This window comes from Colobus angolensis, unplaced genomic scaffold (genome assembly GCF_000951035.1).
Source record: "Colobus angolensis palliatus isolate OR3802 unplaced genomic scaffold, Cang.pa_1.0 Scaffold80, whole genome shotgun sequence".
Taxonomy (NCBI): domain Eukaryota; kingdom Metazoa; phylum Chordata; class Mammalia; order Primates; family Cercopithecidae; genus Colobus; species Colobus angolensis.
In genome coordinates, this window is record NW_012121821.1 from 2,634,072 (window position 1) to 2,657,909 (window position 23,838).

Sequence of the window (23,838 nt, forward strand, 5' to 3'; positions counted from 1 at the left end):
TTGTTCAGGTTCACCAGCTGGAAGTGGAAGAGCCAGGATCTGAACCATGGCAGTCTGGATCCAAGGCTTCTGTCCTTAACCCAGCCACTCTACACTTCTTCCCTTACTGCTGTGCTCTTTTTGGCCACATCTAACAGCCTCCCTAAAGTACAGACATTTCTGGCGTCAAAGAACAATTCAGTGATCCATTTCAAGCATGCAGCCCCATTTCCCTAGTGGTGAAAATAAATGAGGACCACCCAAATGAGAACAAACAAAAGCTAATTTTTCAAAGCAAGGGAGCCAGCCATCATTACTTGTGTTTGGCAGAAACTCAAAAGCAGGCAGAGGATGGAGGAGGGTGGGAGAAGAAGGCTGCAGTTATGTCGTGATTGGAGGCTATTGATACAGGGAAGCTGTAGCTGAGCTACCTAAAAGGGGGGTATTCTGTGTGTTTGTTTAGGGGTATATAATTGACTTTCTCTGGTTGGCCCTAAGTTAGAAGTAGGAGCAAAAATTGAGGAAGCTGTCAGTAATTATTCAAGTCCTGGCCATTTGGGGCAGGTTGCTACAGGGTTTCTAGTTTGGCTGCCTGGGCTGGTTGCTACAGTTTAACCCAACTGCTGATAGTTTAACTTGTTAGATACTGTAGATGGTAAGTTGGTTGATGCACATTGTCTGCAGAGTTCTATTTTTATATATAAGCTGGCCATTGTCCGTTTGTGTATTCATTCTCTCATAGGGAAAGGGTCTAAAATGTTTACTCCATGATACTTCAGCTGTAATTCATTGTGCAGGCGGTCATGCCTACTGACTACCTGGACTACTGAGCTGGCCCTGACCAGGTGCTGCACAAGCTGTTGGCTCAGCAAGAAGGCAAGGCTAGCTCAGTTCAGGGTGTTGAGGGAACTGCCTGTACTAAACATGCTGAGTTGTCCTGTGGGCACAGTGAAGGGAGAAAGAGGGGAAGAGGTGCAGGGAGGGAAAACTTGACCTTCGAGAGGGGAAGGAGAGTGATGGAGGACTGAATCAAAGAGGCAGTCCCTTGTATGCTCAGGACAACTGACAGCCCAAGCTTAAATATAGAAAACAACTGTAATATACTAAGTAAAGCTCTCTCGAGCTGATCATGATTCTTGATGACGGTGAGTATCAGGCTATGTTTACCAAGGCAGCTCATATAGCAGCCTATATGATATGATATGATCAGTGTGTGCAGGATAAGGTAAGCCAATCATTCACAAACCAAAATCATCTATGCAGTCTTTTAGATACACAGATGCAGGTCTCACTCCTAGAGCTGCTGATTCAGTAAGTCTGGGTTGAGGGTCCAGCCTCTTTCATTTTTTGTCATATCCCAGGAGTGAGTCTGATGCACAACCTGATTGGGAAGCTATTGCTTAGGCCAAATTCTCTTTTTTAATAGTGTCTTCATATAACAGTTATTTTACTACATTCTTTCATTACTTCATTTAATTACTTTTATTTTTAAACATATTCTACATATTACTCTTCAAATCACTTTTGTCAAGTATTGTTATTAAAAATAATGTAATAACAAGGTAACATATTCTCTGGTTATCAATGATGACTTTATGGCTTTTAGTGAAAGCAAGAGCCCAAAAGCCCAAATGAAAAATGTTGTTTACGTTACAGACATGATAACGTAGTACATATAGAAACTCTGGAGACAACTCATCTGATTACATTACCATAGATTGGTATTTAAATTAAATTGTTTGGAGCAGCTGACACCATAAAACCTCTCAACACTTATGATGCACTGAGAAATGCTTTTTGCAGATGATTTATAATAGTCTGTATTCAATTTTCTTCCTCTCAAGAAAGGAAAGGGAAATTATTATATAAATTATTAATAATTACCTTAAAAATTAAATGTAAAATCACATTAAGTGTGTGTTTGTATATTCAATAAAGATTCAAAATAATAGTAGTAATAACAATAAAGCTACCTCCTATCAAGGCTTACTATTGGCCAGTATGATAAGCATTTTACATGGATTATCTCATTTACTTATCATAAAAATTCTATGAGGTAGACACTCTTCCTATTTCCATTTTATAGATAGGGGAACTGATTCTCAGAGAATTTAAGTAACTTGCCTTGAGTCACAGTCTTTTAAATGGCACACTAAGATTCTAACCAGATGAACAGACTGCATAGTCTATGATAGTCTGTTTTTTTTTTCCTTTTCTTTCGAAATTGTAAATAGATGTGGTTTTTTATGCTATTATTATTATTTTTTGAGATGGAGTTTCGCTCTTGTTGCCCAGGCTGGAGTGCAATGGCGCAATCTCAGCTTACCGCAACCTCTGCCTCCCAGGTTCAAGTGATTCTCCTATCTCAGCCTCCCGAGTAAAAGGCATGCACCCTCCCGGGATTAAAGTCATGCACCACCATGCCTGGCTTAATTAAAAAAAAATTTTTTTTTTGTATTTTTAGTAGAGACAGGGTTTCTTCATGTTGGTCAGGCTGCTCTAGAACTCCCGACCTTAGGTGATCTGTCCGCCTCGGCCTCCTAAAGTGCTGGTGTGGTGGCTCACAGGCGTGAGCCACCGCGCCTGGCCTAGATGTGTTTTTTTACAAACAGTTTTACATTTATGGAAAAGTTTAGAAGATAGTAGGAAGAGTTCCCGGATATGCTGCATCCTTCACACACTCTGCACCCAGTTTCCCATTATTAACATCTTGCATGAGTGTGCTACATTCATTACAATACAATATTGACACATTATTATTAACTAAAGTCCATGCTTTATTCAGACTTCCTTCGCTTTTACTTGATGTCCTTTCTCTGTTCCAGGATCCCATTCAGGACACCATATTACATTTAGTTGTTGTATCTTCTGGCTTCTCTTGGCTGTGATGGTTTCTCAGACTTTCCTCGTTTTTGATGACTTTGACAGTTTTGAGGAATATTGGTTGGAACTTATCCGCTATTTTGTAGACTGTTCGTCAACTGCGATTTGTCTGATGTTTTTCTCATGATCAGACTGAGGTTTTGGATTTGGGGGAGGAAAACCATAGAGTACCAACCTGTATCCAGGGTCAGTACTGTTTACAGGAGTTATCACTGCTTATGTTAACCATGGCTGAGGTGGCGTCTGTCAGATATCTGCCCTGTAAAATTACTTCACTTCCTCCTCTTTCTGTTTCTTACTTTTTGGAAGGAAGTCACCATATGCAGTAGAGCCTGCTTTTTTGTGTGTTGCTGTTGTTGTTTTGGAAACGGGATCTCACTCTGTCATCCAGGGTGAAGTGCAGTGGCACAGTCACAACTCACTGCAGCCTCGACCTCCCAGGCTCAAGTGATCGTTCCCACCTCAGACTCCCAAATAGCTGGGACTGCAGGCATGTGCTACCATACCTGACAAATCTTTTTGTAGAGATGAGGTCAGGCTGGTCTCAAACTCCTAGGCTCTAGCAATCCTGCTGCTTTAGCCTCCCAGAGTGCTGGGATTACCGATGTGAGCCACCGCTCCCGGGTAAGCCTGGTCTTTTGACCACTGTGTTATTTCTCTCACATGTTAGCTAGACAATGCTATGTCTAGCTCTCACTTCTCCTCTAAGCTAACACCCCACTGCTCTGTTCCTCTTTATGGTAAAATTCCTCAAAAGGGCTATTTATACTCCAGGTCCTCCATTCTTCCTTGAACCCCTCCAATCAGGGCTTCACCTCCCACTGCTCCATTGAAATTCCTCTCATCCCAAGTCACCACAGCTAAATTCAATGGTTGGTTCAAAGTTTTGATCTTATTTGATAGAGTTGATCACTCCTTTCTCCTTTCTTCTTGAAGCACTTTTTTCCTTTTCTTTCTAAATTTTAAATAGATTTTTTTAATGTTATTATTTTTTGAGATGGAGTTTTGCTCTTGTTGCCCAGGCTGAATGCAGTGGTTCACGCCTGTAATCATGCCCCTGTTGGGTGCGGTGGTTACATGCCCCTGCTGGGTACGGTGGTTCACGCCTGTAATCCCAGCACTTTGGGAGGCCAAGGCGGGAGGATTGCTTGAGGTCAGGAGTTCAAGACCAGCCTGGACAGCATGGTGAAACCCTGTCTCTACTAAAAATGCAAAAAATTAGCCAGGCCTGGTGGCAGGCGCCTGTAATCCCAGCTACTTGGGAGGCTGAGGCAGGAGAAACCCTTGAACCTGGGAAACCAAGGTTTCCGTGAGCCTTGTAGCCAACCTTGAAGCCAACCCTGTAGGCTTGCTTCTTCACTTCCTTCATGTTTTTGTTTAACTATTACCTATTCTGACCACTTTTTTGTTTTGTTTTGTTTTTTGAGATGGAGTTTTGCTTTTGTTGCACAGGGATCATACCACTGTACTCCAGCCTGGGCGACAGAGCGAGACTCCTCTAAGAAAAAATAATAATAATAATAATAATAAAAATTACATGCTCCTTAATGTCTTCTCTTCTTATAGATTTATCTTGATGTCTTAGAGTGCCCCTGGGCTTACTCCATGGACCTTGTCTCTTCTGTTTATCCGCTAAATTCACATAAATTTCATCTATATATTAACTCCCAAATTGCTAGCTAGCCCAAGTCTCCCTGTAGAATGTCATCTTCATTCATCTATTTGCCTATTTGACAGACATCTCCAACTTAACAGCTCAGAAATGCTCCCCCTAGCCCTCCCAAAGTTTTCCCATTTCAGTAATGGCTGCTCCATTCTTCATTTGTTCAGGCCAAAAATATTAGCCTTTTGTGACTTGTCACTTTCTCTCACAAACCACATCCTATCTCTCAGTAAATGATGCTGCTGACTGTGCCTTCAGGATCTGTCTAATAATCTGACCACTTCTTACCACTGCCACCACAGCCATCTTGGCACCAACCACCATCAGTTCCCACCTCTACTATTTTAGCAGTTGGCTGACTGGGCTCGGACTCCCTGCTACTGGCCTTGACTTCCTCGAGTGTCTTTTCAGCCCAGCAGTCGGCGAGCCTGTGATGCACGTAAAGCATATGCTATCATTGCCCTATTCAGAACCCTCCGGTGGCTTCCCAGGCCACTCAGAGCAAACCCTGAAGTTCTGCATGGCTTTTCTCACTTTCTTCTCCCTCTTGTTTGCTTGACTCCAACCACATTAGCCTTCTTGTTCCTTGAACACGCAAGGAACATTTTTCCTGCCAGTAACCCTGTAGGCTTGCTTCTTCACTTCCTTCATGTTTTTGTTTAACTATTACCTACTCTGACCACTTTTTTGTTTTGTTTTGTTTTTTGAGATGGAGTTTTGCTTTTGTTGCACAGCCTGGAGTGCGATGGCGCAATCTTGGCTCACTGCAACCTCCACCTCCCGGATTCAAGTGGTTCTCCTGCCTCAGCCTCTCGAGTGGGATTACAGGCACCTACCACCATGCCCGGCTAATTTTTTGTATTTTTAGCAGAGATGGGTTTAACCATGTGGGCCAGGCTGGTCTCAAACTTCTGGCCTTAGGTGGTGCTGGGATTACAGGTGTGAGTCACCATGCCTGGCCGTGACCACTCTTTTAAAATTGACACCCTCCCAACACTCCCTTATGCCTCTTCTCCAGTTTATTTTTTTCTATATCATTTATCACCTCTTACATACTTCATGTATGTAAGTATCTCTATGTATATATAAAATAAACTATATACATATGTAAACATATATATGTTTATTTGTTTATTCGTCATCTAGAAATAAGCTTCAAGGAGGCAGGGATATTTCCTTCCTTTGTTTCCTGCTGACTCTCTTAGCATCGAAAATTATACTTGGCACAGAGCAGGCACTCACTAAATATATATGTTTTGAATAAATTAATGAATCAACAAATGTCTATTAAATATCCAAAACCTTGTTGAGCAGAATCTTTGACAAAGCACTGTAAATACAATGTCCTAGTCCCTGCTGGTAAGAATTTTCCAATTTAGTGTAGGCAACAGACCTATAAAAGTTTAACAAGGGAAGAATGTGTGGGGAAATAGTATTGATATTCACCTGGGAATGAAATTACATAGCTTCTGACTGAAACCTTGGTGTTGAGGGTGAATTCTCTCCCAGAGGTAGTTAATGTTAGGTTCCTACCTGTGTCTAGGATTAAGAGAGCAGAACAGACAGAGGGGCATCTGAGAAATCGCACACAGCCCTCCCCAGTTATGAGTCCTACTCAGGCATGGGATAAAACATACACATCAGCTTAAGTATGAATAAGAACTATTTCTTCTAAAATATATTAACTAGTGAGTGTTAATGCTTACAGTCTGGTATGAAGAACAGATCTAACTTATAATTTTGACTTTTGTTTTACTTTTTTGGAATTAAAATATCTTTAACCTTAACAGTTCTTTAAAAAATTGTCTAATTTTTTGCATGCTTTGTAGAAAGAAAGAGACATCTTTCCTTTTTCCATTACAGTATCTAAAAACAAGCTTTGTGAGAATGGAGTCTTAATTTTACAGGGGTTTTAGCATGTGGTTGTATGCAAATACAAAGATTCCAAATACGGATGTGTTGCATTATTTGAAAAAACCCCTTCAGAGACATATTTGCATATGGAGACGTGATTTCTGCAACTGAAAACCCCAAAGGTTAACACTACTTAGACAGTCCTGCACTCTTAAAACAGCCTTCAAGGACCTTTGAGCATGTGATTTCTGAACTTCTTAGGTTGACTTTTTGGCTTATGTGGCTCCAATATGACTTTCAACAAAAGATTTGTGTTCCAAAAAATGGTTTTCAACAATGCTTAACTAACAGCATGATTTTCTTAATTTGTATTTTCAGTTTAGAATGCTTTTAACTTTATCAACACAATTAGTCATTGAGAACTTTTCTCTGTATTTTTCTTTTTATGTACTGTGAGTAAACAAAGTCCTATATTCTGAAAGGGGACAAGTAAGGGAGAGTTGGAGAAAATGATGAATATTGAAGAATGTAATTAACATGTCGAGAGTTTGCATTCCTGTTGTATCAGATTGGAACTATTTTATAGAATTGGATCTAAATGAAGTATGCATTTTATGGATGCTAATAATACTCTTTAGCGATGTTTCTATTCAGAATGCATCATCATTAGAGAAAAGCTATTAAGGTTACAGTGTGAATCACCAGTTGGAAAAAGAGAAAACATATTTCACTTCCAGTCCAGAAGCAATCCATACATGCAGGCAGTCTGGATCAGTTTTTTACCATGAACTTCTGCTATTAGAAAAAATGCGTTTGACTAATCTAGCTTTCCTTAGATTTGGTGCAAACTCAGAACTATACGCCCGTGGTCAATTTAGAGAACTTAAAACCCCAGCTCATTTGGCATCTGTTCATTCATATTCCAGCTGAATCTCAGAAATGTGCTTAAGGGAGAGCATCTGATATTAGCAGTTTCTCAGCCAAGTCACAGGACGGGACAGCACAGAGTCATGGCCTGCTGCACTTTTAAAAGGGTGATCGAGGAATTAAAAGCAAAACAAAACAAAAAAGAAAGAATGGAGTTTATGGAAAGTATGGAATGAAAAGCTGACATTCCCTGAGACTTGAAATGTTAACTGTGGATTTCCTTTACAGCTATAAACTGTGCCTTTCCTTCTGTGGCAATTGTGAGCAATTGAAGGTAGCTTCAACCTCCTGGGCTCAAGCTATCCTCCCACCTCAGCCACCTGAGTAGTTAGGACTACAGATGCATGCACACCACCAAGCCTGGCTAATTTTTAAATTTTTTGTAGAGATGGGATTTTGCCATGTTGCCCAGACCTGTCTTAAACTCCTGGGCTCAAGCGATTCTCTTGCCTTGGCCTCCCAAAGTGCTGGGTTTACAGGCGTGAGCCACTGCACCCAGCCTTGATTACTTTTCTAATAGAAAACATAGAAACCTAAACTTTCCCTTTGCTGAAATTTGATATTTAGAGTTCTCTTGTTGGAATGTTCATTTTGAGAGTGGGAAGTGTTTTAAAGATTAGAGGTGCTATAATTAATTAACAGGCCAGGGAAGAGCAAGAAGATTTATTATATGTTTTAGGTGGGACTACAAGGACATTTGTGAAGAAGTTTGAGATTGTTCAGTGAGGCTATGTTTTGCCTGGAGTTGTGTCACAGGTCGATGGCAGTGCCACCACTAAATACATACATTCCTGTACTCTCCCAGAGGCCCACAGGAATGCTTTGTTTTGACTAAGAACTTTTTTTCTTGGAAAGCAGGATAGTCTGTGGGGCTCAGACTCATTCATTTGTCTTGTTTTCAATCTGAAACTCTAGTAATTATTTTTTTCCTCCCCAGGATAGTGTACCCTATCCAATACTTCAAGAACTGGCCTCTTTTTAGAAGTACTCAGTTTTAAGACATGGCATGGCTCAGGCTTCAGAAGCCACCCCTCCAGAAAGGCTTCCCTGCTGTTCTCATCTTTAGGTAGAGGCCTGTCTTCATACTCAACCCACGCTTAGTGCATGCAATTACTGTATTGCTGACACATAACAGATACTCAACAAGTGTTTAAACTACACTGATTTGCAGTATTTCTCTTAAGAGCTTTTAGAAATAGCTAAATAAAGTGTTTATAAAAAATGTGCCTCAACGAAATAGGCAGATTACCTCATCAGAAAGAAATACATTAAAATAACATTACAACATTTGGCTAACATTTTTGCTTTTTAAGGCTTCCTTTTAAAAATGATAAGCTATCTAAAACATATATTGGCATGTGGATAGTCTTTGCCTCTTTGTGAAACATCATCTCTTCAAGGAGATGAGGAATGAATATATTCTTGCCAGAACTTGAAATATGGAGGAAGGGCAAAGACATTCTAACTCAATTATGTCAGACATTTTATTCTAGCTATTTTTCTTTCCTTACAGCCTAACCATGCATTCAAATAGAATGTCTCAACTCTATCTTCCCTTGTTTAATATGTAATTTGCAAAGGGTGCCACTCTCTTTAACTCTGTTCTGGTACAAGTTGTAACAGAGTAACAAAATTCAAGATATGACCTTGTGTATATCAGTCAGGATAGACTAAGTTATGCTGCAGTAACAAGCAGCACCAAAAATCTCAGTGGTTTAACATAGCAGAGGTTTACTTTTTGCTCCCAGGAAGAGCACTGAGAGTCCAGCAAACTCTCCTCCATGTGGTGGCTCAGCATTTCAGGCTGCTTTAGTCTTGAGGCAGCCCCCTGTCAACACGTGGTGAATTGTGCCCTGGTTCTTCAGTGTTTCTGGCTGGAAGAGACACAGAGGCGTGCCTAATCTGAAAGGGCAGGGAAATGGAATCCTCTATGATGGGATAGAGGGTTGGAAGTATTGGCGACACTAGGAATGTCTACCATGTCAATTTTTAGCTCATAAAAAGAGGGCCAGTAATGGTTTCATATTGTGGAACCTTTCAACTGTCAGGATTTACTCATAGCCTCAGTGGAAGTGTAAAGTTGAGGTAAATTGAATATTCCAGCAAAGGCTTGTAGAACCAAAAATTGGGCAGGGGGAATGCGATATAAAGGCAGAAGATATCTGCCTTTCTGCTGGCTTGATTTCAAATATAACTGGTGTAGCAACTCCCTAAGAAATGAATGACCTTTGGACTCTAAAACAGACCTTTGTGTGTGTGTGTGTGTGTGTGTGTGTGTGTGTGTGTGTGTGTGTGTATGTGTGTGTATAAACGGAGTCTCACTCTGTTGCCTAGGCTGGAGTGCAATGGCGTGATTTCAGCTCACTGCAACCTCCACCTCCTGGGTTCAAGTGATTCTCCCACCTCACCCTCCTGTGTAGCCATCACACCTGGCTAATTTTTGTATTTTTTTAGTCGAGATGGGGTTTCACCATGTTGGCCAGGCAGGTCTCAAACTCCTGACCTCAAGTGATCCTCCTGTCTCAGCCTCCCAAAGTGCTGGAATTACCGGTGTGAGCCACCATGCCTGGTCCCAAAACAGACTTTTAACAGAAGAAAGTTTCACAAGACTTATCATTCTTCTGAGATCTGAACAACTATTGCCTTTTAAAAGCACATCTCCCTTTGAAGTATCTCCTTGGTGGAGAGGGGAGTCCTATCTCCTATGAGATCACACTGGTTCCTGCTGGAGGGCAGCTTCCACATATTGGTATATAGCAGGATGAAAGGGTGCTGATCTCCTAAAGCCAGTTATGGTGGCATGTCAGGGGTCTCCCATGACCACCCTCAGATAACAGTGGGATTTGATCTATAGACTTGCATCCAGGATCCTAAATTTTTTAGCTTCTCTGGAAGGTAAAGTTATGAAAGGATGCTGCCATCACCACCAGTAACCCAAAAACACATTGTTAATTTTAGTGCTGAATATTCCAGGTTGTAAATATTATCATAGGAACAAGACCACCTTTTCTGTCATTTGCTTTCTTTCTCTCCGCTTTGCCTCAAAGTACACTTTAAAATTTGGAAGTTGTGCAGAAAGGCAATATAAATTTTCACTTGAAGAATCCTGTTAAATCAGGGCACCACAAAAACTCATATACCTTATGCACAGTTTTAAGATGTTTATGCCAAACTTTAATTGAATTATTTAAAGCCTAGTATCCTAGTAAAACATTTCCCTGATTTTACCCAGATACTAGCTTTTAATTGCTCAAAAGTGTTCAAGGGGAAGATGGGAGGAACAAAACACCATTTCTCAAACCTTCAACAAGTGAATCTAGCTGTATTACAAATCAATAATAACCACACTGAAGGGGTGAGGAAGAAAAGAATTAATCTAAGTAAGTTTGGAACACAACATCTTAACTGGATGCGTTTATGCTAAGGACAGAAAGAACTATTGTGTTCTAATTTTGCTAATGTGTTTCTCACAAGGGTATGCGTTGGCAATTCTGAAAGTACTTTATGTGCATTGTAGAATTAAACAAATAAGTAAATATATTATCAATAATATTATTGTTCAAGAATAAAGTTACAAATGAGGAAGGACTGAAATATACCCTGTGATGTTGGATTAAAATCCGAAGCATCAGAATAAATTCTTGGTATTTAATATATGCACATACAGATAGAGGAATAGAGATCCACAGATAAGTGTACATACCTATATTTCTTTGCTCTGTGTTCTTGGAGGGCCTAGAAGCAATGGAACCTTGGCCACAATGAACAATTCTAGCACTGGGATTGAGCTTCTATACACCATTGTCCAATAGAGACCAGAGATCATTAGACAAATAATTCCAGTCCAGGAAAGGGGGAAGTACAAAATGAGCCTGGATCACCTTGTAGAGCCAGAAAATAAGGAGATACTCACAAAAAGATAGGACTTGTCAAAAGAACACACGAGGCCTGCCGTGGTAGTTCATACATGTAATCCTAGCACTTTGGAAGGCCAAGGCAGGCAGATTGCTGGAGCTTGATCCTAGGAGTTTGAGACCAGCTGGGGCAATGTGTCAAAACCCCATCTCTACCAAAAAAGAAAAAACAACCCACACAAATACAAAAATTTGCTGGGCATGGTGGTGCGGTGCACGCCTGTAGTTGCAGCTACTTGGGAGGTTGAGGTGGGAGGATTGCTTGAGCCTGGGAGATGGAGGCTGCAGTGAGCTGAGATTGTCCCACTGCACTCCAACCTGCGTGACAGAGTGAGATCTTGTCTCCAAATAATAATAATAATAATAATAATAATAATAATAAAATTTAAAAAAAAAACAGAAAAACAAAAAAGAACACAAGAGCCAACCTAAATGGACAAAGCTAGAATAATTTTAGCAATAAAATTATTAATGATAGTACTGGATTTTAACCTGTGGGATAAAATAAATATCCATGAGCCCATAGATATAAATAAACAACTGGATAAATACATAAATAAACATAGGAGAAGGGACAGCTGTTTCTTACAAAAGAGTTCATGAAGGAAAAAGGGAAAATAGAAAAATCACCGTTAAGCGAATACTGTAGTAATAATTGTGATAAATAAGATCTACTGGTGGATGCAAATATTAGTGGCCCAAATCTGAGGAGAAGCAGAGTATTTCCATAATCTCAAAGTATCTCCCCCTAAATGTTTATTAATTACAAAGGGAAAGATAATTTTATAGTAGAGAAACTCTGCAGACACTCCCTTCACTAAGTGATCAAAATAAACATTATTATTGATAAGACATCACTATCTTAAACCTCTTGATATGATGCACTGAGAAGGATAATATCATTTCACTGTCCTGAAAGACAAGGAAAGACTGAGGGACCATAATAGATTGGAGGAGATTAAGGAGAAGGAACAATTAAACAATATGGAAAACTGGATAGGATCTTACAACAGATTACGGGCATTAGTGGAAAAGCTAGTGAAATTAAAATAAGGTTTGCAGTTATCACTGATTCTGATCTTTGTATTGTGGTTAGTAAGATGTCAACATTAGCAGAAGGCAGGTGAGTATATGCCAAATTAGTTCAAAATAAAAGTTGTAAATAAGAGGAAAGTTAAAGTTATAAATAAGAGGAAATAAACATGAGGTACACAAAAACAAGTATTTCAATAAAAGTACAGTAAACAATTCTTTGTTTATATTGCAATTTCCACAGCGGAGAGACTTTCAAGCAGCTGGCTGGATGTTCGTCATATTGAAAAGTATGTAGACCAAGGTAAAAGTGGAACAAGAGAATTACTTTGGTCCTGGGCACAGAAAAACAAGACAATCGGTGACCTTCTACAGGTCCTCCAGGAGATGGGGCATCGTCGAGCTATTCATTTAATTACAAACCATGGTAAATGCTGATTCTTATAATGTGGCTCTTAATCTGTAGTAGGAACTGTAGTTTGTAAATTTGAATATTGCATTTTATCCAAGACATTGACTCATGCTGTGTGTCAGCGTTTCCTTACCTGTGGCTTTTATCTGGAAGGGACTTTCCAGCTTCACATTTTCTTGTGACACTTTCTTCCCTTATCACCTAACTTATACAACATATTTCTTTCTACTATTTTATAGTTTTGTTTTGTTTTTTTAACTTACTTTTACTTACAAACTACACTTTTTAAAATGTTTCATTTTTCGCAGTTAATAGAATGAGCTCGTTGTCAAAAACTCTGAAACTCTTTGAGTCATAAACGTAATTGGAATCAGTATTTGAGATACAGATCATGCTATTCTTTGTTTTACTATATATTACAAGTTAAAAATATAATTGTATTTTCCCCCTATATTTAATATTTTATATTGCACCTACCTCCAGAATAATCTTGGGACGTTTCTTTTATCTTCACTGCTGTTTTTACACCACAGCGTTTAACCCTGTCTTACTTGTTACTACCCATTCCACAGTAGCCTAATTCTTCCCTTTGTTTATCTTCTCTATTTCTGATGCTGTGTCATGCCTTATATTTAGAACAACCTGATCAATAAAGCTCATGAAGTTTTCTCCATGTATGCTTTGTCAGTGAAATAATCTAACGTCACCTGTTCTGTTTGTTCCACTCAGATGTATTCATTTCAACAATAATGATCTTGGGGCTTATGTTATAGATCCAAGGCTCTTACATTGGAAACTCTTTTGAATGAAACTCAAAGATGTTGATCTTTGTTCTTTGGCTCTTTTCATAGATCACATTTTTAGTTTTGTGTATTTGCACACATGTTCTTTGGTAATATATTTAGTGCACATGAGCCCTTGCACACACACACACAAGGAATCCTGAGAGGTTTGTACAAGAAAACTGTAGCTTCACATTGACTTTTATCTTGATCTTTCCTATTAATGGGGTATTAGTTCCTAATAGACTTCCACCATGATATTATTCATATAACTTGGCTAATCCCTTTTGTCTTTTGCACATTGTTTCTTCACTTAGTTTAGTGCAGCAGAATATTTCACTGTGAAGTTGACTGAGCAAGTGAAATTCAGTGAGTCCCTGGGAACTGTAAATACAATGCCTTTTCCATTATCTGAGCCTTTCTCAGCCACTGAAACCACCCACATGACTTGTTGTTCATAATACAAACTTATGCCACTTTAATAGGACACCCAGGTATGTTTTATACGGCAGCGTTCAGTGTTCTGGAATAAATTTTAGAGTATATTTTCACTCTCTATGTTGTTTATTTATGCAACAGAGAATAATTTGGACTGTTAAGTAGACAAAAATTCCACATTCTTGGTTGACGCTTAGTCTGTTGCACATACAACATTTATTTTTCTTTTTTGGATGTGAGATTAGCTGATTGGTAAAAAGACTTTACTACCCTAGTACAAAGAGATAGGCAAATCTGAAGTGAAGAGGAGGATAGCACCTTACTTCTTTACTAAAGAAAATAGCATTATTTAATTGTAATTGATTGAGTTGGTGTTTCAAATTAAGTAACAATTTTGAAAAAATTAATTATGTAGTTGTTATAAGTGAGATGTAATGATTTGTTGGAAGCATAAGTGTAGCTTGCTCAACAGGGGTTTCCTATCATGGCTACTCACTAAATTAGGAGTTGGAGCTCCTAAATGAAGATGCATAAAACCATTTAGTCTTTCTGTGCTGCTACCATGGACAGATTTATCAGTTATCTAAATAATCAGTTATTGCCCACCTTTCCTTGCAATTTTCTTCTGTTTTGTGGAACTTATTTTATTTTAGAGGAATTTGGGGCTCTTATATTCCAACTTCCAGGCATCACTTTGTAGATTTGGATTTTCCCAGTCTTATAAAAATGGGCCCTTGATTTCCTCCCAGGTACTGTGCCTACAATTCAGGTTGCTGCTGCTCAGTGGTTTCTTCACATCAGTAAAGCATTCTATCAGATCTCAGGACATACTAAAATTGCTCAAGAAACTAGAATCTCTATTTTTTGTTATTATATTTCTGGCATGCATGTCCTTATGTATCACTTTTTGCATTTATATTTCAATGATCAGCAATTGTTTTCCAGTTTTGATACAAAATTCACAGCTTTCTACTGGCTTCTTAAGAGAGCCATTTTCAGTTTTCCATTTTATATGACAATGAAGTATTATCTCTCTTTTCACAAACAGCAAAAGAATAATGACTTTTAGTGCCCCTACAGCCCCCAGATTTCACACTTTTTTCTACAGAAATTCAGTATGTTTGTTATTTTTTCTTCTTGCCTAGTTGCCCTGGCTAGAACCTTTAGCATGTTGAGTAGAAGCGGCAAGACCAGACATCCTTACCTCATTCCTGATCTTAAGGGGAAAACATTCAGTCTTTCACAGTTAGTGATGTTAACTGTCGGTTTTTTATAGATGGCCCTTATCATATTGAGGACATTTTCTTCTGTTAGTAGGGCTTTTATCGTGATAGGGTGTTGGATTTTGTCAGATGCTTTTTTGTCATCTATTGAAATGAACACGTGTTTTTTGTCCTTCATTCTGCTAATGTGGTGTATTACATTGATTGATTTTCAGACATTAAACAAATCTTGGATTCCTGGGATACATCCCATTTGGTCATTGTATCTAATCCTTACATGCTTCTGGATTCAGTTCGCGAGTATTTTGTTGAGGATTTTTGCATCTATATTTGTAAGAAGTATTGGTCTGTTGTTTTCTTGTAATGTCTTTATTTGGCATTGGTATCAGAATAATACTGGTCTCATAGAATGATTTGGGAATTGGTCTATCCTTTTCTATTCTGAAAGAATTTGTGAAGGACTGGTGTTAATCTTCTGTAAATGTTTGGTAGAATTCACCTGTGAAGCTATCTAAGCCTCGGTTTTCTTTGTGGGAAGTTTTAAAGTACTAGCTCAAACTCTTGTTATGAGTCCATGTATATTGTTTATTTTTACTTGAGTTAGTTTCAATAGTTTGTGTCTTCCTAGAAATCTGTCCATGTCATCTAAGTTATCTAATTTTTGGCATATCATTGTTCTTAATATTCCTTTATAATTCTATTTATTTCTGTGAGGTCAGTGTTGACATCCCCTCTTTTTTTCTTGATTTTAGTAATTTGAGTGTCTTTCTTGGTCAGTTAAGCTAAAAGATTGTCAATTTTATTGATCTTTTCAAAGAAATTATTTTGGTTCTATTGATTTTTCTTTTTAAAAAATCCTCTATTTTGGCCGGGTGAGGTAGCTCCTGCCTGTAATCCTAGCACTTTGGGAGGCTGAGGCAGGTGGATTGCCTGAGCTCAGGGGTTTGAGACCAGCCTGGGCAAAACGGTGAAACCCCGTCTCTACTAAAATACAAAAAAGTTAGCCGGCATGGCAGCATGCACCTGTAGTCCCAGCTACTCAGGAGGCAGAGGCAGGAGAATTGTTTGAACCCTGGAGGTGGAGATTGCAGTGAGCCAAGATCGCGCCACTTCACTCCTCACTCCAGCCTGGTTGACAGAGTGAGACTCCATCTCCAAAAAAAAAAAAAAAAAAATCATCTATTTCATGTATTTCTAATCTAAATTATTTCCTTCCTTTTGCTTGCTTCAGTTTAAGTTGTGCTTCTTTTTCTAGTTCCTTAATGTGAAAGTTCAGTTTACTGATTTGATGCCTTTCTTCTTTTTTTAAGGTAGGCATTTGCAGCTATAAATTTCCCTCTAAGCATGGCTTTTGCTGCATCTCATAACTTTTGATATGTTGTGTTTTCATTTTCATTCATCTCAAGGTATTTTCTAATTTCTGTCATGACTTCTTTTGTAACTCATTGGTTATTTACGATTTTGTTGTTTAATTTCTAGATACTTGTGAATTTCCCAAATTTCCTTCTGCTGCTGATTTCTGCTTGCATTTCAATGTGATCAGAAAATAGACTTTGTGTGATTTTAATCCTTACACATGTATTTGAAGTTCATTTAATTGCCTAAGGTCAGGTCTGTTCTGGAAAATGTTCAATGTACACTTGAGAAATATGTGTATGTTTTGGTTTTGGATGGAATGTTCTATAGATGTCTCTTAAATCTAGCTGGTTTATGGTGTTATCAAGGAAATTTGTTATTAATTGGTTATGATTTCTTGCGAGTTTTCTAAGCAAAATAATTTAAGAAACACTAGAAGATAATCTAGAAAGAAGAAAGCTAGAATATAAAATGAAAGTTTTCTAGTCTGAGACAAAATGTTAGAAATGACAGCAAAATATGGCAGGGTTTTAATCTGTTGTAGGAAGCTACATAAATTACCTCAGTCCAGACAGCACTCTACCAAATAGAAGTTATAGTCGACATTTGGGGTGGCAAGTATTTGTGATTGATACACACACACACACACACACACACACCACCTCCAATACTTTATGGCACAAGATGATATAAAGAAAAAATGAACCCAGGAATATATAATATCATAATTGTAACATTTAAAAATATATGTGCAAAAATGCTGATAACACAGTTGGGCACTGTGGCTCATGCCTGTAATCCCAGCTACTCAGGATGCTGAGGCAGGAGAATCACTTGAACCCAGGAGGCAGAGGTTGCAGTGAGCCAAGATTGTACCACTGCACTCCAGCCTGGAGAGCAAGACTCTGTCTCAAAAAAAAGGCCCAGCATGGTGGTTGGCTCATACCTGTAATCCCAGCATTTTGGGAGGCCGAGGTAGGTGGATCTCTTGAGGCCAGGAGTTCGAGACTAGCCTGGCCAACGTGGTGAAACCCCATCTCTATTAAAAATACAAAAAAAATTAGCTAGGCGTGCTGACGGGTGCCTGTAATCCCGGCTATTTGGGAGGCTGAGGCAGAAGAATCACTTGAGCCTAGGAGGCAGAGATTGCAATGAGCCGAGATCATGCCACTGTAAGAGTGAGACTCCAGCCTGGGCAAGAGTGAGACGCCATCTCAAAAAAAAAAAAAAAAAGAAAAAAGAAAAAAACCTGATAACAATTTTTTAAAAAATTTTCTTCTGTGTACTTTAATATTTTTAATGTCTAACAATAATTTATCTTATTTATTACTTACTTGTTTATTATTTAATTATTTAAATTATTTAAAGTTATATTAATAATAGATTAAGGCAACTACTTATGTTTTAAGTGAACAAAAGTATGTTTGTATAACATTTGTTAATTAGAAAACTGTTTCACAAATATAACACTTCACAAATAATACTTCCACAAATTTATTGTAAGTGTTCGATGGGAATGAAACTTTAGAAATCAACAATGACTAGCAAGACATTTATTTTCAGAGTCTCAGAAAGGAAAAAAAATTAGGGACATAGAATGTTTTTGTATCTACCTTCCCGTATTTCTCTTTCAGGAGCAGTCTTGAGTCCTTCAGAGAGGGGTTATCAGGAAGGTGGATTTCCAAACATATTATTCAAGGTAGAGTATGTGTGCATGGAAAACGAGCCTTGAACTTTGTTGTATGTATAATTGAGCAAAAGGAATGAAATTAGCAGGCAGAAAAATGCTGGATTTGCCAGCACTTTTTAAAAATCAGAAATGCCCTGGTTCTCTCATTATTCTCTATTTAGTTGAGGATTCAGGAAAGTAGAGATTTATAAATATTTGAGAAATTAAGAGCTTTCTCTTCTCAGTGATCTGTCAGAGATGAGACTGAAAACTACTAAGGATGCTGTGATTTATACACTTGTCTTAACTCAGCTTTTAATTTTCCTTTTTTAGTTGGTGTTTTGCATATCACTGTTAGTTTTTATTACAGCAAACTAGCAGTGATCATTTTTATAGCATTAGAAGTAATTTAAAATTGACTTTAACTGACTGTGGCATTGAAACTTGAGTTTTTACCGTTGGTATGAAAGCCTTAAATATGGCAATGAATGCTATTAAATAAAGTGAAATAACTTTGATTTCTGCTAGCTTTCTTTTAAATTAGGTTGCACTCTGTTGCACTGCAGAGTCCTCAGGGAGCTTTAGATTTCTGTTGAAGTTCTGTACTTTCTAGACTTATGAAATGGAATTACTTTAGTATGTATTTCTTCTCTTAGGAAACAGCCAGTGTCACAGTGGATAATGTTCTTATTCCTGAACATAATGAAAAAGGTAAGAAAAAACAACTTTTTCCAACAATTTTTTTAAAACCATACTTTCATTTAAGTGAATTAAGAAGGAGAAATACCCAATAAACACAATAACCATATGAATTCAGATTCAGTATAAAATTTCATAGATATTAAAATAATTTCAATTTGATTGACACTTATAGTTCTAATAGATGACACATTATTATGTTAAGGCTCCATTGGCTAATGAGGAATGCAACTGTGGTCTCTTCACACAGGGGTATGTTTTCGTTTTTTGTTAGTAAAATTTGCTATGTTTGTGTGTCATGGAAACACATTTTTAAAATTATGTTGAGATTGTATAGTTTTAGAAATGCTCACAGCAATTACAGAAATCTTTCAAGATGATTGTAGAGCAATGCTGAAGGTCAGTATGAAAATCTAGTTATTTTCCATATCAACTTTCCTATTTTATTAGTAGGAAGAATAATTTAGTTCCGCCTGGGGTCATTCTGATAAATTTTAAAGACTATTTAAGGCTGTGTTGACTAGTCTTTACCACTAGATCTGATACTTCTTTCATTGAAAAAAGAATTAGAAAAGTTAGATAGGGCTTTGGTTCTTTAGCAATAAGGTCTAAATCAAACATTAAGTGTCTTCAGAGAGGATTTTGTATTAGCTATGGAAATATAGCCAAAATTGGGTTCTGAAGGACATAGCCAAACTTTTCCTTTTCAATTTGTATTTGATTACTCTTTGCATGTTTTCTCCCAATCTCCACTTTGGGTGAGGTTTTAAAAGTCTGAATCATCTTTCTAATTTACTCTGAGGAAGTAAATTAGGCAGTTGGAGGATTTGGCACATGAAAAGTGTTTCTATCAGTCATGCTTGGAGAATATTGCTTACTCATGTCAATATTTCCACTTCCATAATTTTTTAGTAGTTTTAGGTTCACAGTGGGTCAACAGCAACACATTGACCTAATGACCAGGAAATTGTATCTTGGAAGAATTTCTTCCACTAAGCTCTTTGGCTGATCTCTTTTGAGAGGAGGTAAAATCACAAATCTAACCCTTTGCTCTGTGGAATGGTGGGAACTAGATCCAAGTAAATGTGCAGAGGGCACATGATGGGCTTTGGCTTTGGTTCCTGGACCTTTCTCTACTGACCTTCCACTGGACTCTGAATTGTTTCTAATATAGAAGTTTTGGTTATAATGGTGATGTTCATTCTTAGATAACTTATCTTCCCCCTACTTTCCTTCCTAAGGAATACTGCCTAAATCTTCAATCAGCTTTCAAAACATCATAGAAGGAACTAGAAATTTCCACAAAGACTTCCTAATTGGAGAAGGAGAGATTTTTGAGGTATACAGAGTGGAGATTCAAAACCTAACATATGCTGTCAAATTATTTAAACAGGTATGGAAAGAATTACTGTCACAGGACATCAATTCCATTTATTTGCTCATCTTTCATATTTTAAAAAGTCATTTTTCATCGATGTTGAAAGGGGTATTTGAACATAAAATTTTATAAGTGGAAATAAGAGATACGATTTCAGGTGACTGAAGAAATAAAGACCTGTCTTGCAAGAATGTGGAAGTTAAATGCTTTCCATCCCCAGATGTATAGCATGAAAGACTTTCCCGGGCTGGGTGTGGTGGTTCATGCCTGTAACCCCAGTACTTTGGGAGCCCAAGGTGGGTGGATCACTTGAGGTCAGGAGTTTGAGACCAGCATGATCAACAGGGTGAAACCCCATCTCTACTAAAAACACACAACTTAGCTGGACATGGTGGTATGCTCCTGTAGTCCCAGCTACTCAGGAGGCTGAGGCAGGAGAATTGCTTGAGCCCAGGAAGAAGAGGCTGCAGTGAGCCAAGATCATGCCACTGCACTCCAGCCTAAGTGATAAAGTGAGACACCACCTAAAAAAAAAAAATTCTGAAAAGTGTCCCGGGACTTTGCTAAAGAGGGTCAGATTGTGTTTGCCTGCCCCGATTTTCCTGGATTTTTAGGAAGAGCTGGGTCCTCTCCAGGCAGCTTCATAGGCTAAGCCACAGTTTGGCATTTGGTACTGCTTTATAAGTTGTCTTCTATCACAACTCAGAAGGGTGGAAGGAGGAGGCTTTCAAGTAGGAGCAACAAACAAACATAACAGGGTAGGAGGTCAGAAGACAGTTGAGTGACTGCAGCCAGTGAAGCAGAAAGGGAATTCCAGGATCAAACTCAGGAGTTAGTCAGAGATAGGTCCACACACAAACACAGAAGAGCTGCTCTTCATTTTCTTCATAGCTGGTCAACAATAAGTAAACATTTACTAAACTCTTATATGGACTGGGTGCTGAGCATGTCGAGATGAGTAAGGCATAGTTCTGTCCTCAAGGAGCTCACAGTTTCTCTGGGGAAATAGCCAGGTAAACAAAAGATTAAACTGTTGTGAAAGAGGTACTTCAGCAGAGAATTGTACAAAAGATCACAGGAGCACATAAAAGATAGCAACTCTTGCTGCCATAAAAAAAGAATGAGTTCATGTCCTTTGCAGGGACACAGATGAAGCTGGAAACCATCGTCCTTAGCAAACTAACGCAAGAACAGAAAACCAAACACTGCATGTTCTCACTTATAAGTGGGAGTTGAACAATAAGAACACATGAACACAGAGGGGAGAGGAACATCACACACCCAGGGGGTTGGGGAAAATGGGAGGAAGAGCATTAGGACAAATACCTAATGCATGCAGGGCTTAAAACTGAGATGATGGGTTGATAGGTGCAGCAAGCCACCATGGCACATGTATACCTATGTCACAAACCTGCATGTTCAGCACATGTATCCAGAACTTAAAATAAGATTAAAAAAGAAAAAAAAAAAAAGGAGAAGAGGTTTAATGGACTCACAGTTTCACATGGCTGGGGAGGCCTCAGTATCATGGCAGAAGGTGAAAGTCACGTCTTATGATGGCAGACAAGAGAGAACTTGTGCAAGGAAACTCCCGTTTTTAAAACCATCAGATCTTGTGAGACTTATTCACTGCCACGAGAACAGCACTGGAAAGGCCCACCCCCATGATTCAATTAACTCCCACTGAGCCCCTCCCACAACATGTGGGAATTGTGGGAGCTACAATTCGAGATGAATTTGGGTGGGGACACAGCAAAACCATATCAGAAGTCTATCTGAAAAGGTTACATACCATATGATTCCAAATATATGACACTTTGGAAAAGGAAGAACAATTGAGACAGTACAAAAATGATTTCTGGGTGTTTGGTAAGGGGTAGATGAATAGGCAGAGCACAGATGATTTTTAGGGCAGTGAAATTATTCTGATACTATAATGGTGGATACATATTATCATGTATTTGTCAAAACCCATAGAATATACCACACTAAGAGTGAACCTTAGTGTAAACTATGGTGATAATATGTCAACGTAGGTTCATTGATTTTAACAAATGTACCTCACTGGTGTGAGATGTTAATAATTGGGAAGCTGTGTGCATGTGTGTGGGAACGCCTTACTTTCCTCTCAATTTTTTCTAAATCTAAATCTGCTCTAAAAAATAAAGTCTACTAATTAAAAAAAAAAAAAAAAAGATAGCAACTCTCTCCACCCAGAGGGGGGATGTATCTGGCACCCAGAAAGGGAATCTGGCCAAAGTAACCACTCAATAAATAGTTCTCAAAAACAAATGGAAAAACCTTCCAGCTGGATCTTGAAGGATGAGTAGAATTTTGGCAGGCAGTGAAGGAGGGGAAGTACATTCTGAGTGGAACAAATAGCAGTTGCAGAGGCCTGGAGTCGTATGTATGAAAATGTAGGTCTAACTCATGAATTCATTCAGCACAGTGGACTGGCCGTAGGGAAGATAGTGAGAAGAGGATGCTGGAAAGATATTAAGTCTGTGGGATCTGTGTCCCCACCCAAATTCATCTTGAATTGTAGCTCCCACAATTCCCACATGTTGTGGGAGGGGCTCAGTGGGAGGTAATTGAATCTTGGGGGTGGGTCTTTCCAGTGCTGTTCTTGTGACAGTGAATAAGTCTCACAAGATCTTTTAAGTAGGAGAGTGAAAGACTTAGATTTGTGTTGTTAAAATATGACTTTGATTCTAGGTTAGATAGTAGATTGGAAGTTGTCAGAAGAATTGGGGGAAAGATGGCAAGAGCTAGACTGGAGGCAGGCTGGGCGTGGTGGCTCACGCCTATAATCCCAGCACTTTGGGAGGCTGAGGTGGGTAGATCACTTGAGGTCAGGAGTTCGAGACCAGACTGGCCAACATGGTGAAACCCTGTCTCTACCAAGAAATCAAAAAAAAAAAAAAAAAAAAAAGCTGGGCGTGGTGGTGCCTGCCTGTAGTTCCAGCTACTCGGGAGGCTGAGGTGAGAGGATTGCTTGAACGCAGAAGGCGGAGGTTGCAGTGAGCCAAGATCACGCCACTGCATTTCAGTCTGGGCAACAGAGTAAGACCTTGTCAAAAACAAAACAAAACAAAAAACAAAACAAAACCCACTGACTGGAGGCAGAAAGACCTGGTGGAGGGATATTTCAGATGTGCAAACCAAGAAATGGACAGGGTGTAAACCAGTGTTCCCAACCCTGAGTATATATTAGAATTATCTAGGGAGCTTTTTAAAAAAAATGAGCCTTTAAAAAAATGGGCTTTTAAGGAAATGAGCCTTTAAAAATGAGCTTTTAAAAAAATGGTAGGCACCAGTGTTTTTTAAAAGGTCCCAAGGTGGTTCACATGTGTTGCCACTGTTGAGAGCTAATGCTGTTAGTCTGGGCAAAGTCAGTGAGGATGCAGAGGAGAAAGTACGTCTAAGAGATGAGGTGAAGTGGACCACATCTGATTATCTGTTGGATAGGACTGGGGAAGTGGGAAGAAGGAGGGTTCCACAGTGATTCCTAGTTTGCAACGTGCATTACAGAACCTTTTAAAAAATTATTTCCCTAATTTCTCCATTTCTCCAAATTGCATTTAGTACTACTTAATTGTACATAGACATCTCAGAATTCCTGAGAAGAT

At 38.7% G+C, this 23,838-nt stretch overlaps 1 protein-coding gene across 1 annotated transcript in view; it reads left to right on the forward strand.

Moving 5' to 3' along the window:
* Nucleotides 1-1,118: 1,118 nt before the first annotated feature.
* IRAK3 (interleukin-1 receptor-associated kinase 3) overlaps nucleotides 1,119-23,838 on the forward strand; it is a 50,356-nt gene continuing 27,636 nt past the window's right edge. The window contains exons 1-5 of the mRNA XM_011929378.1: nucleotides 1,119-1,124; nucleotides 12,457-12,679; nucleotides 18,098-18,162; nucleotides 18,789-18,843; nucleotides 20,073-20,224. Coding sequence (XP_011784768.1) covers nucleotides 1,119-1,124; nucleotides 12,457-12,679; nucleotides 18,098-18,162; nucleotides 18,789-18,843; nucleotides 20,073-20,224 — 501 coding nt within the window. The remainder of the gene's footprint in view (nucleotides 1,125-12,456; nucleotides 12,680-18,097; nucleotides 18,163-18,788; nucleotides 18,844-20,072; nucleotides 20,225-23,838) is intronic.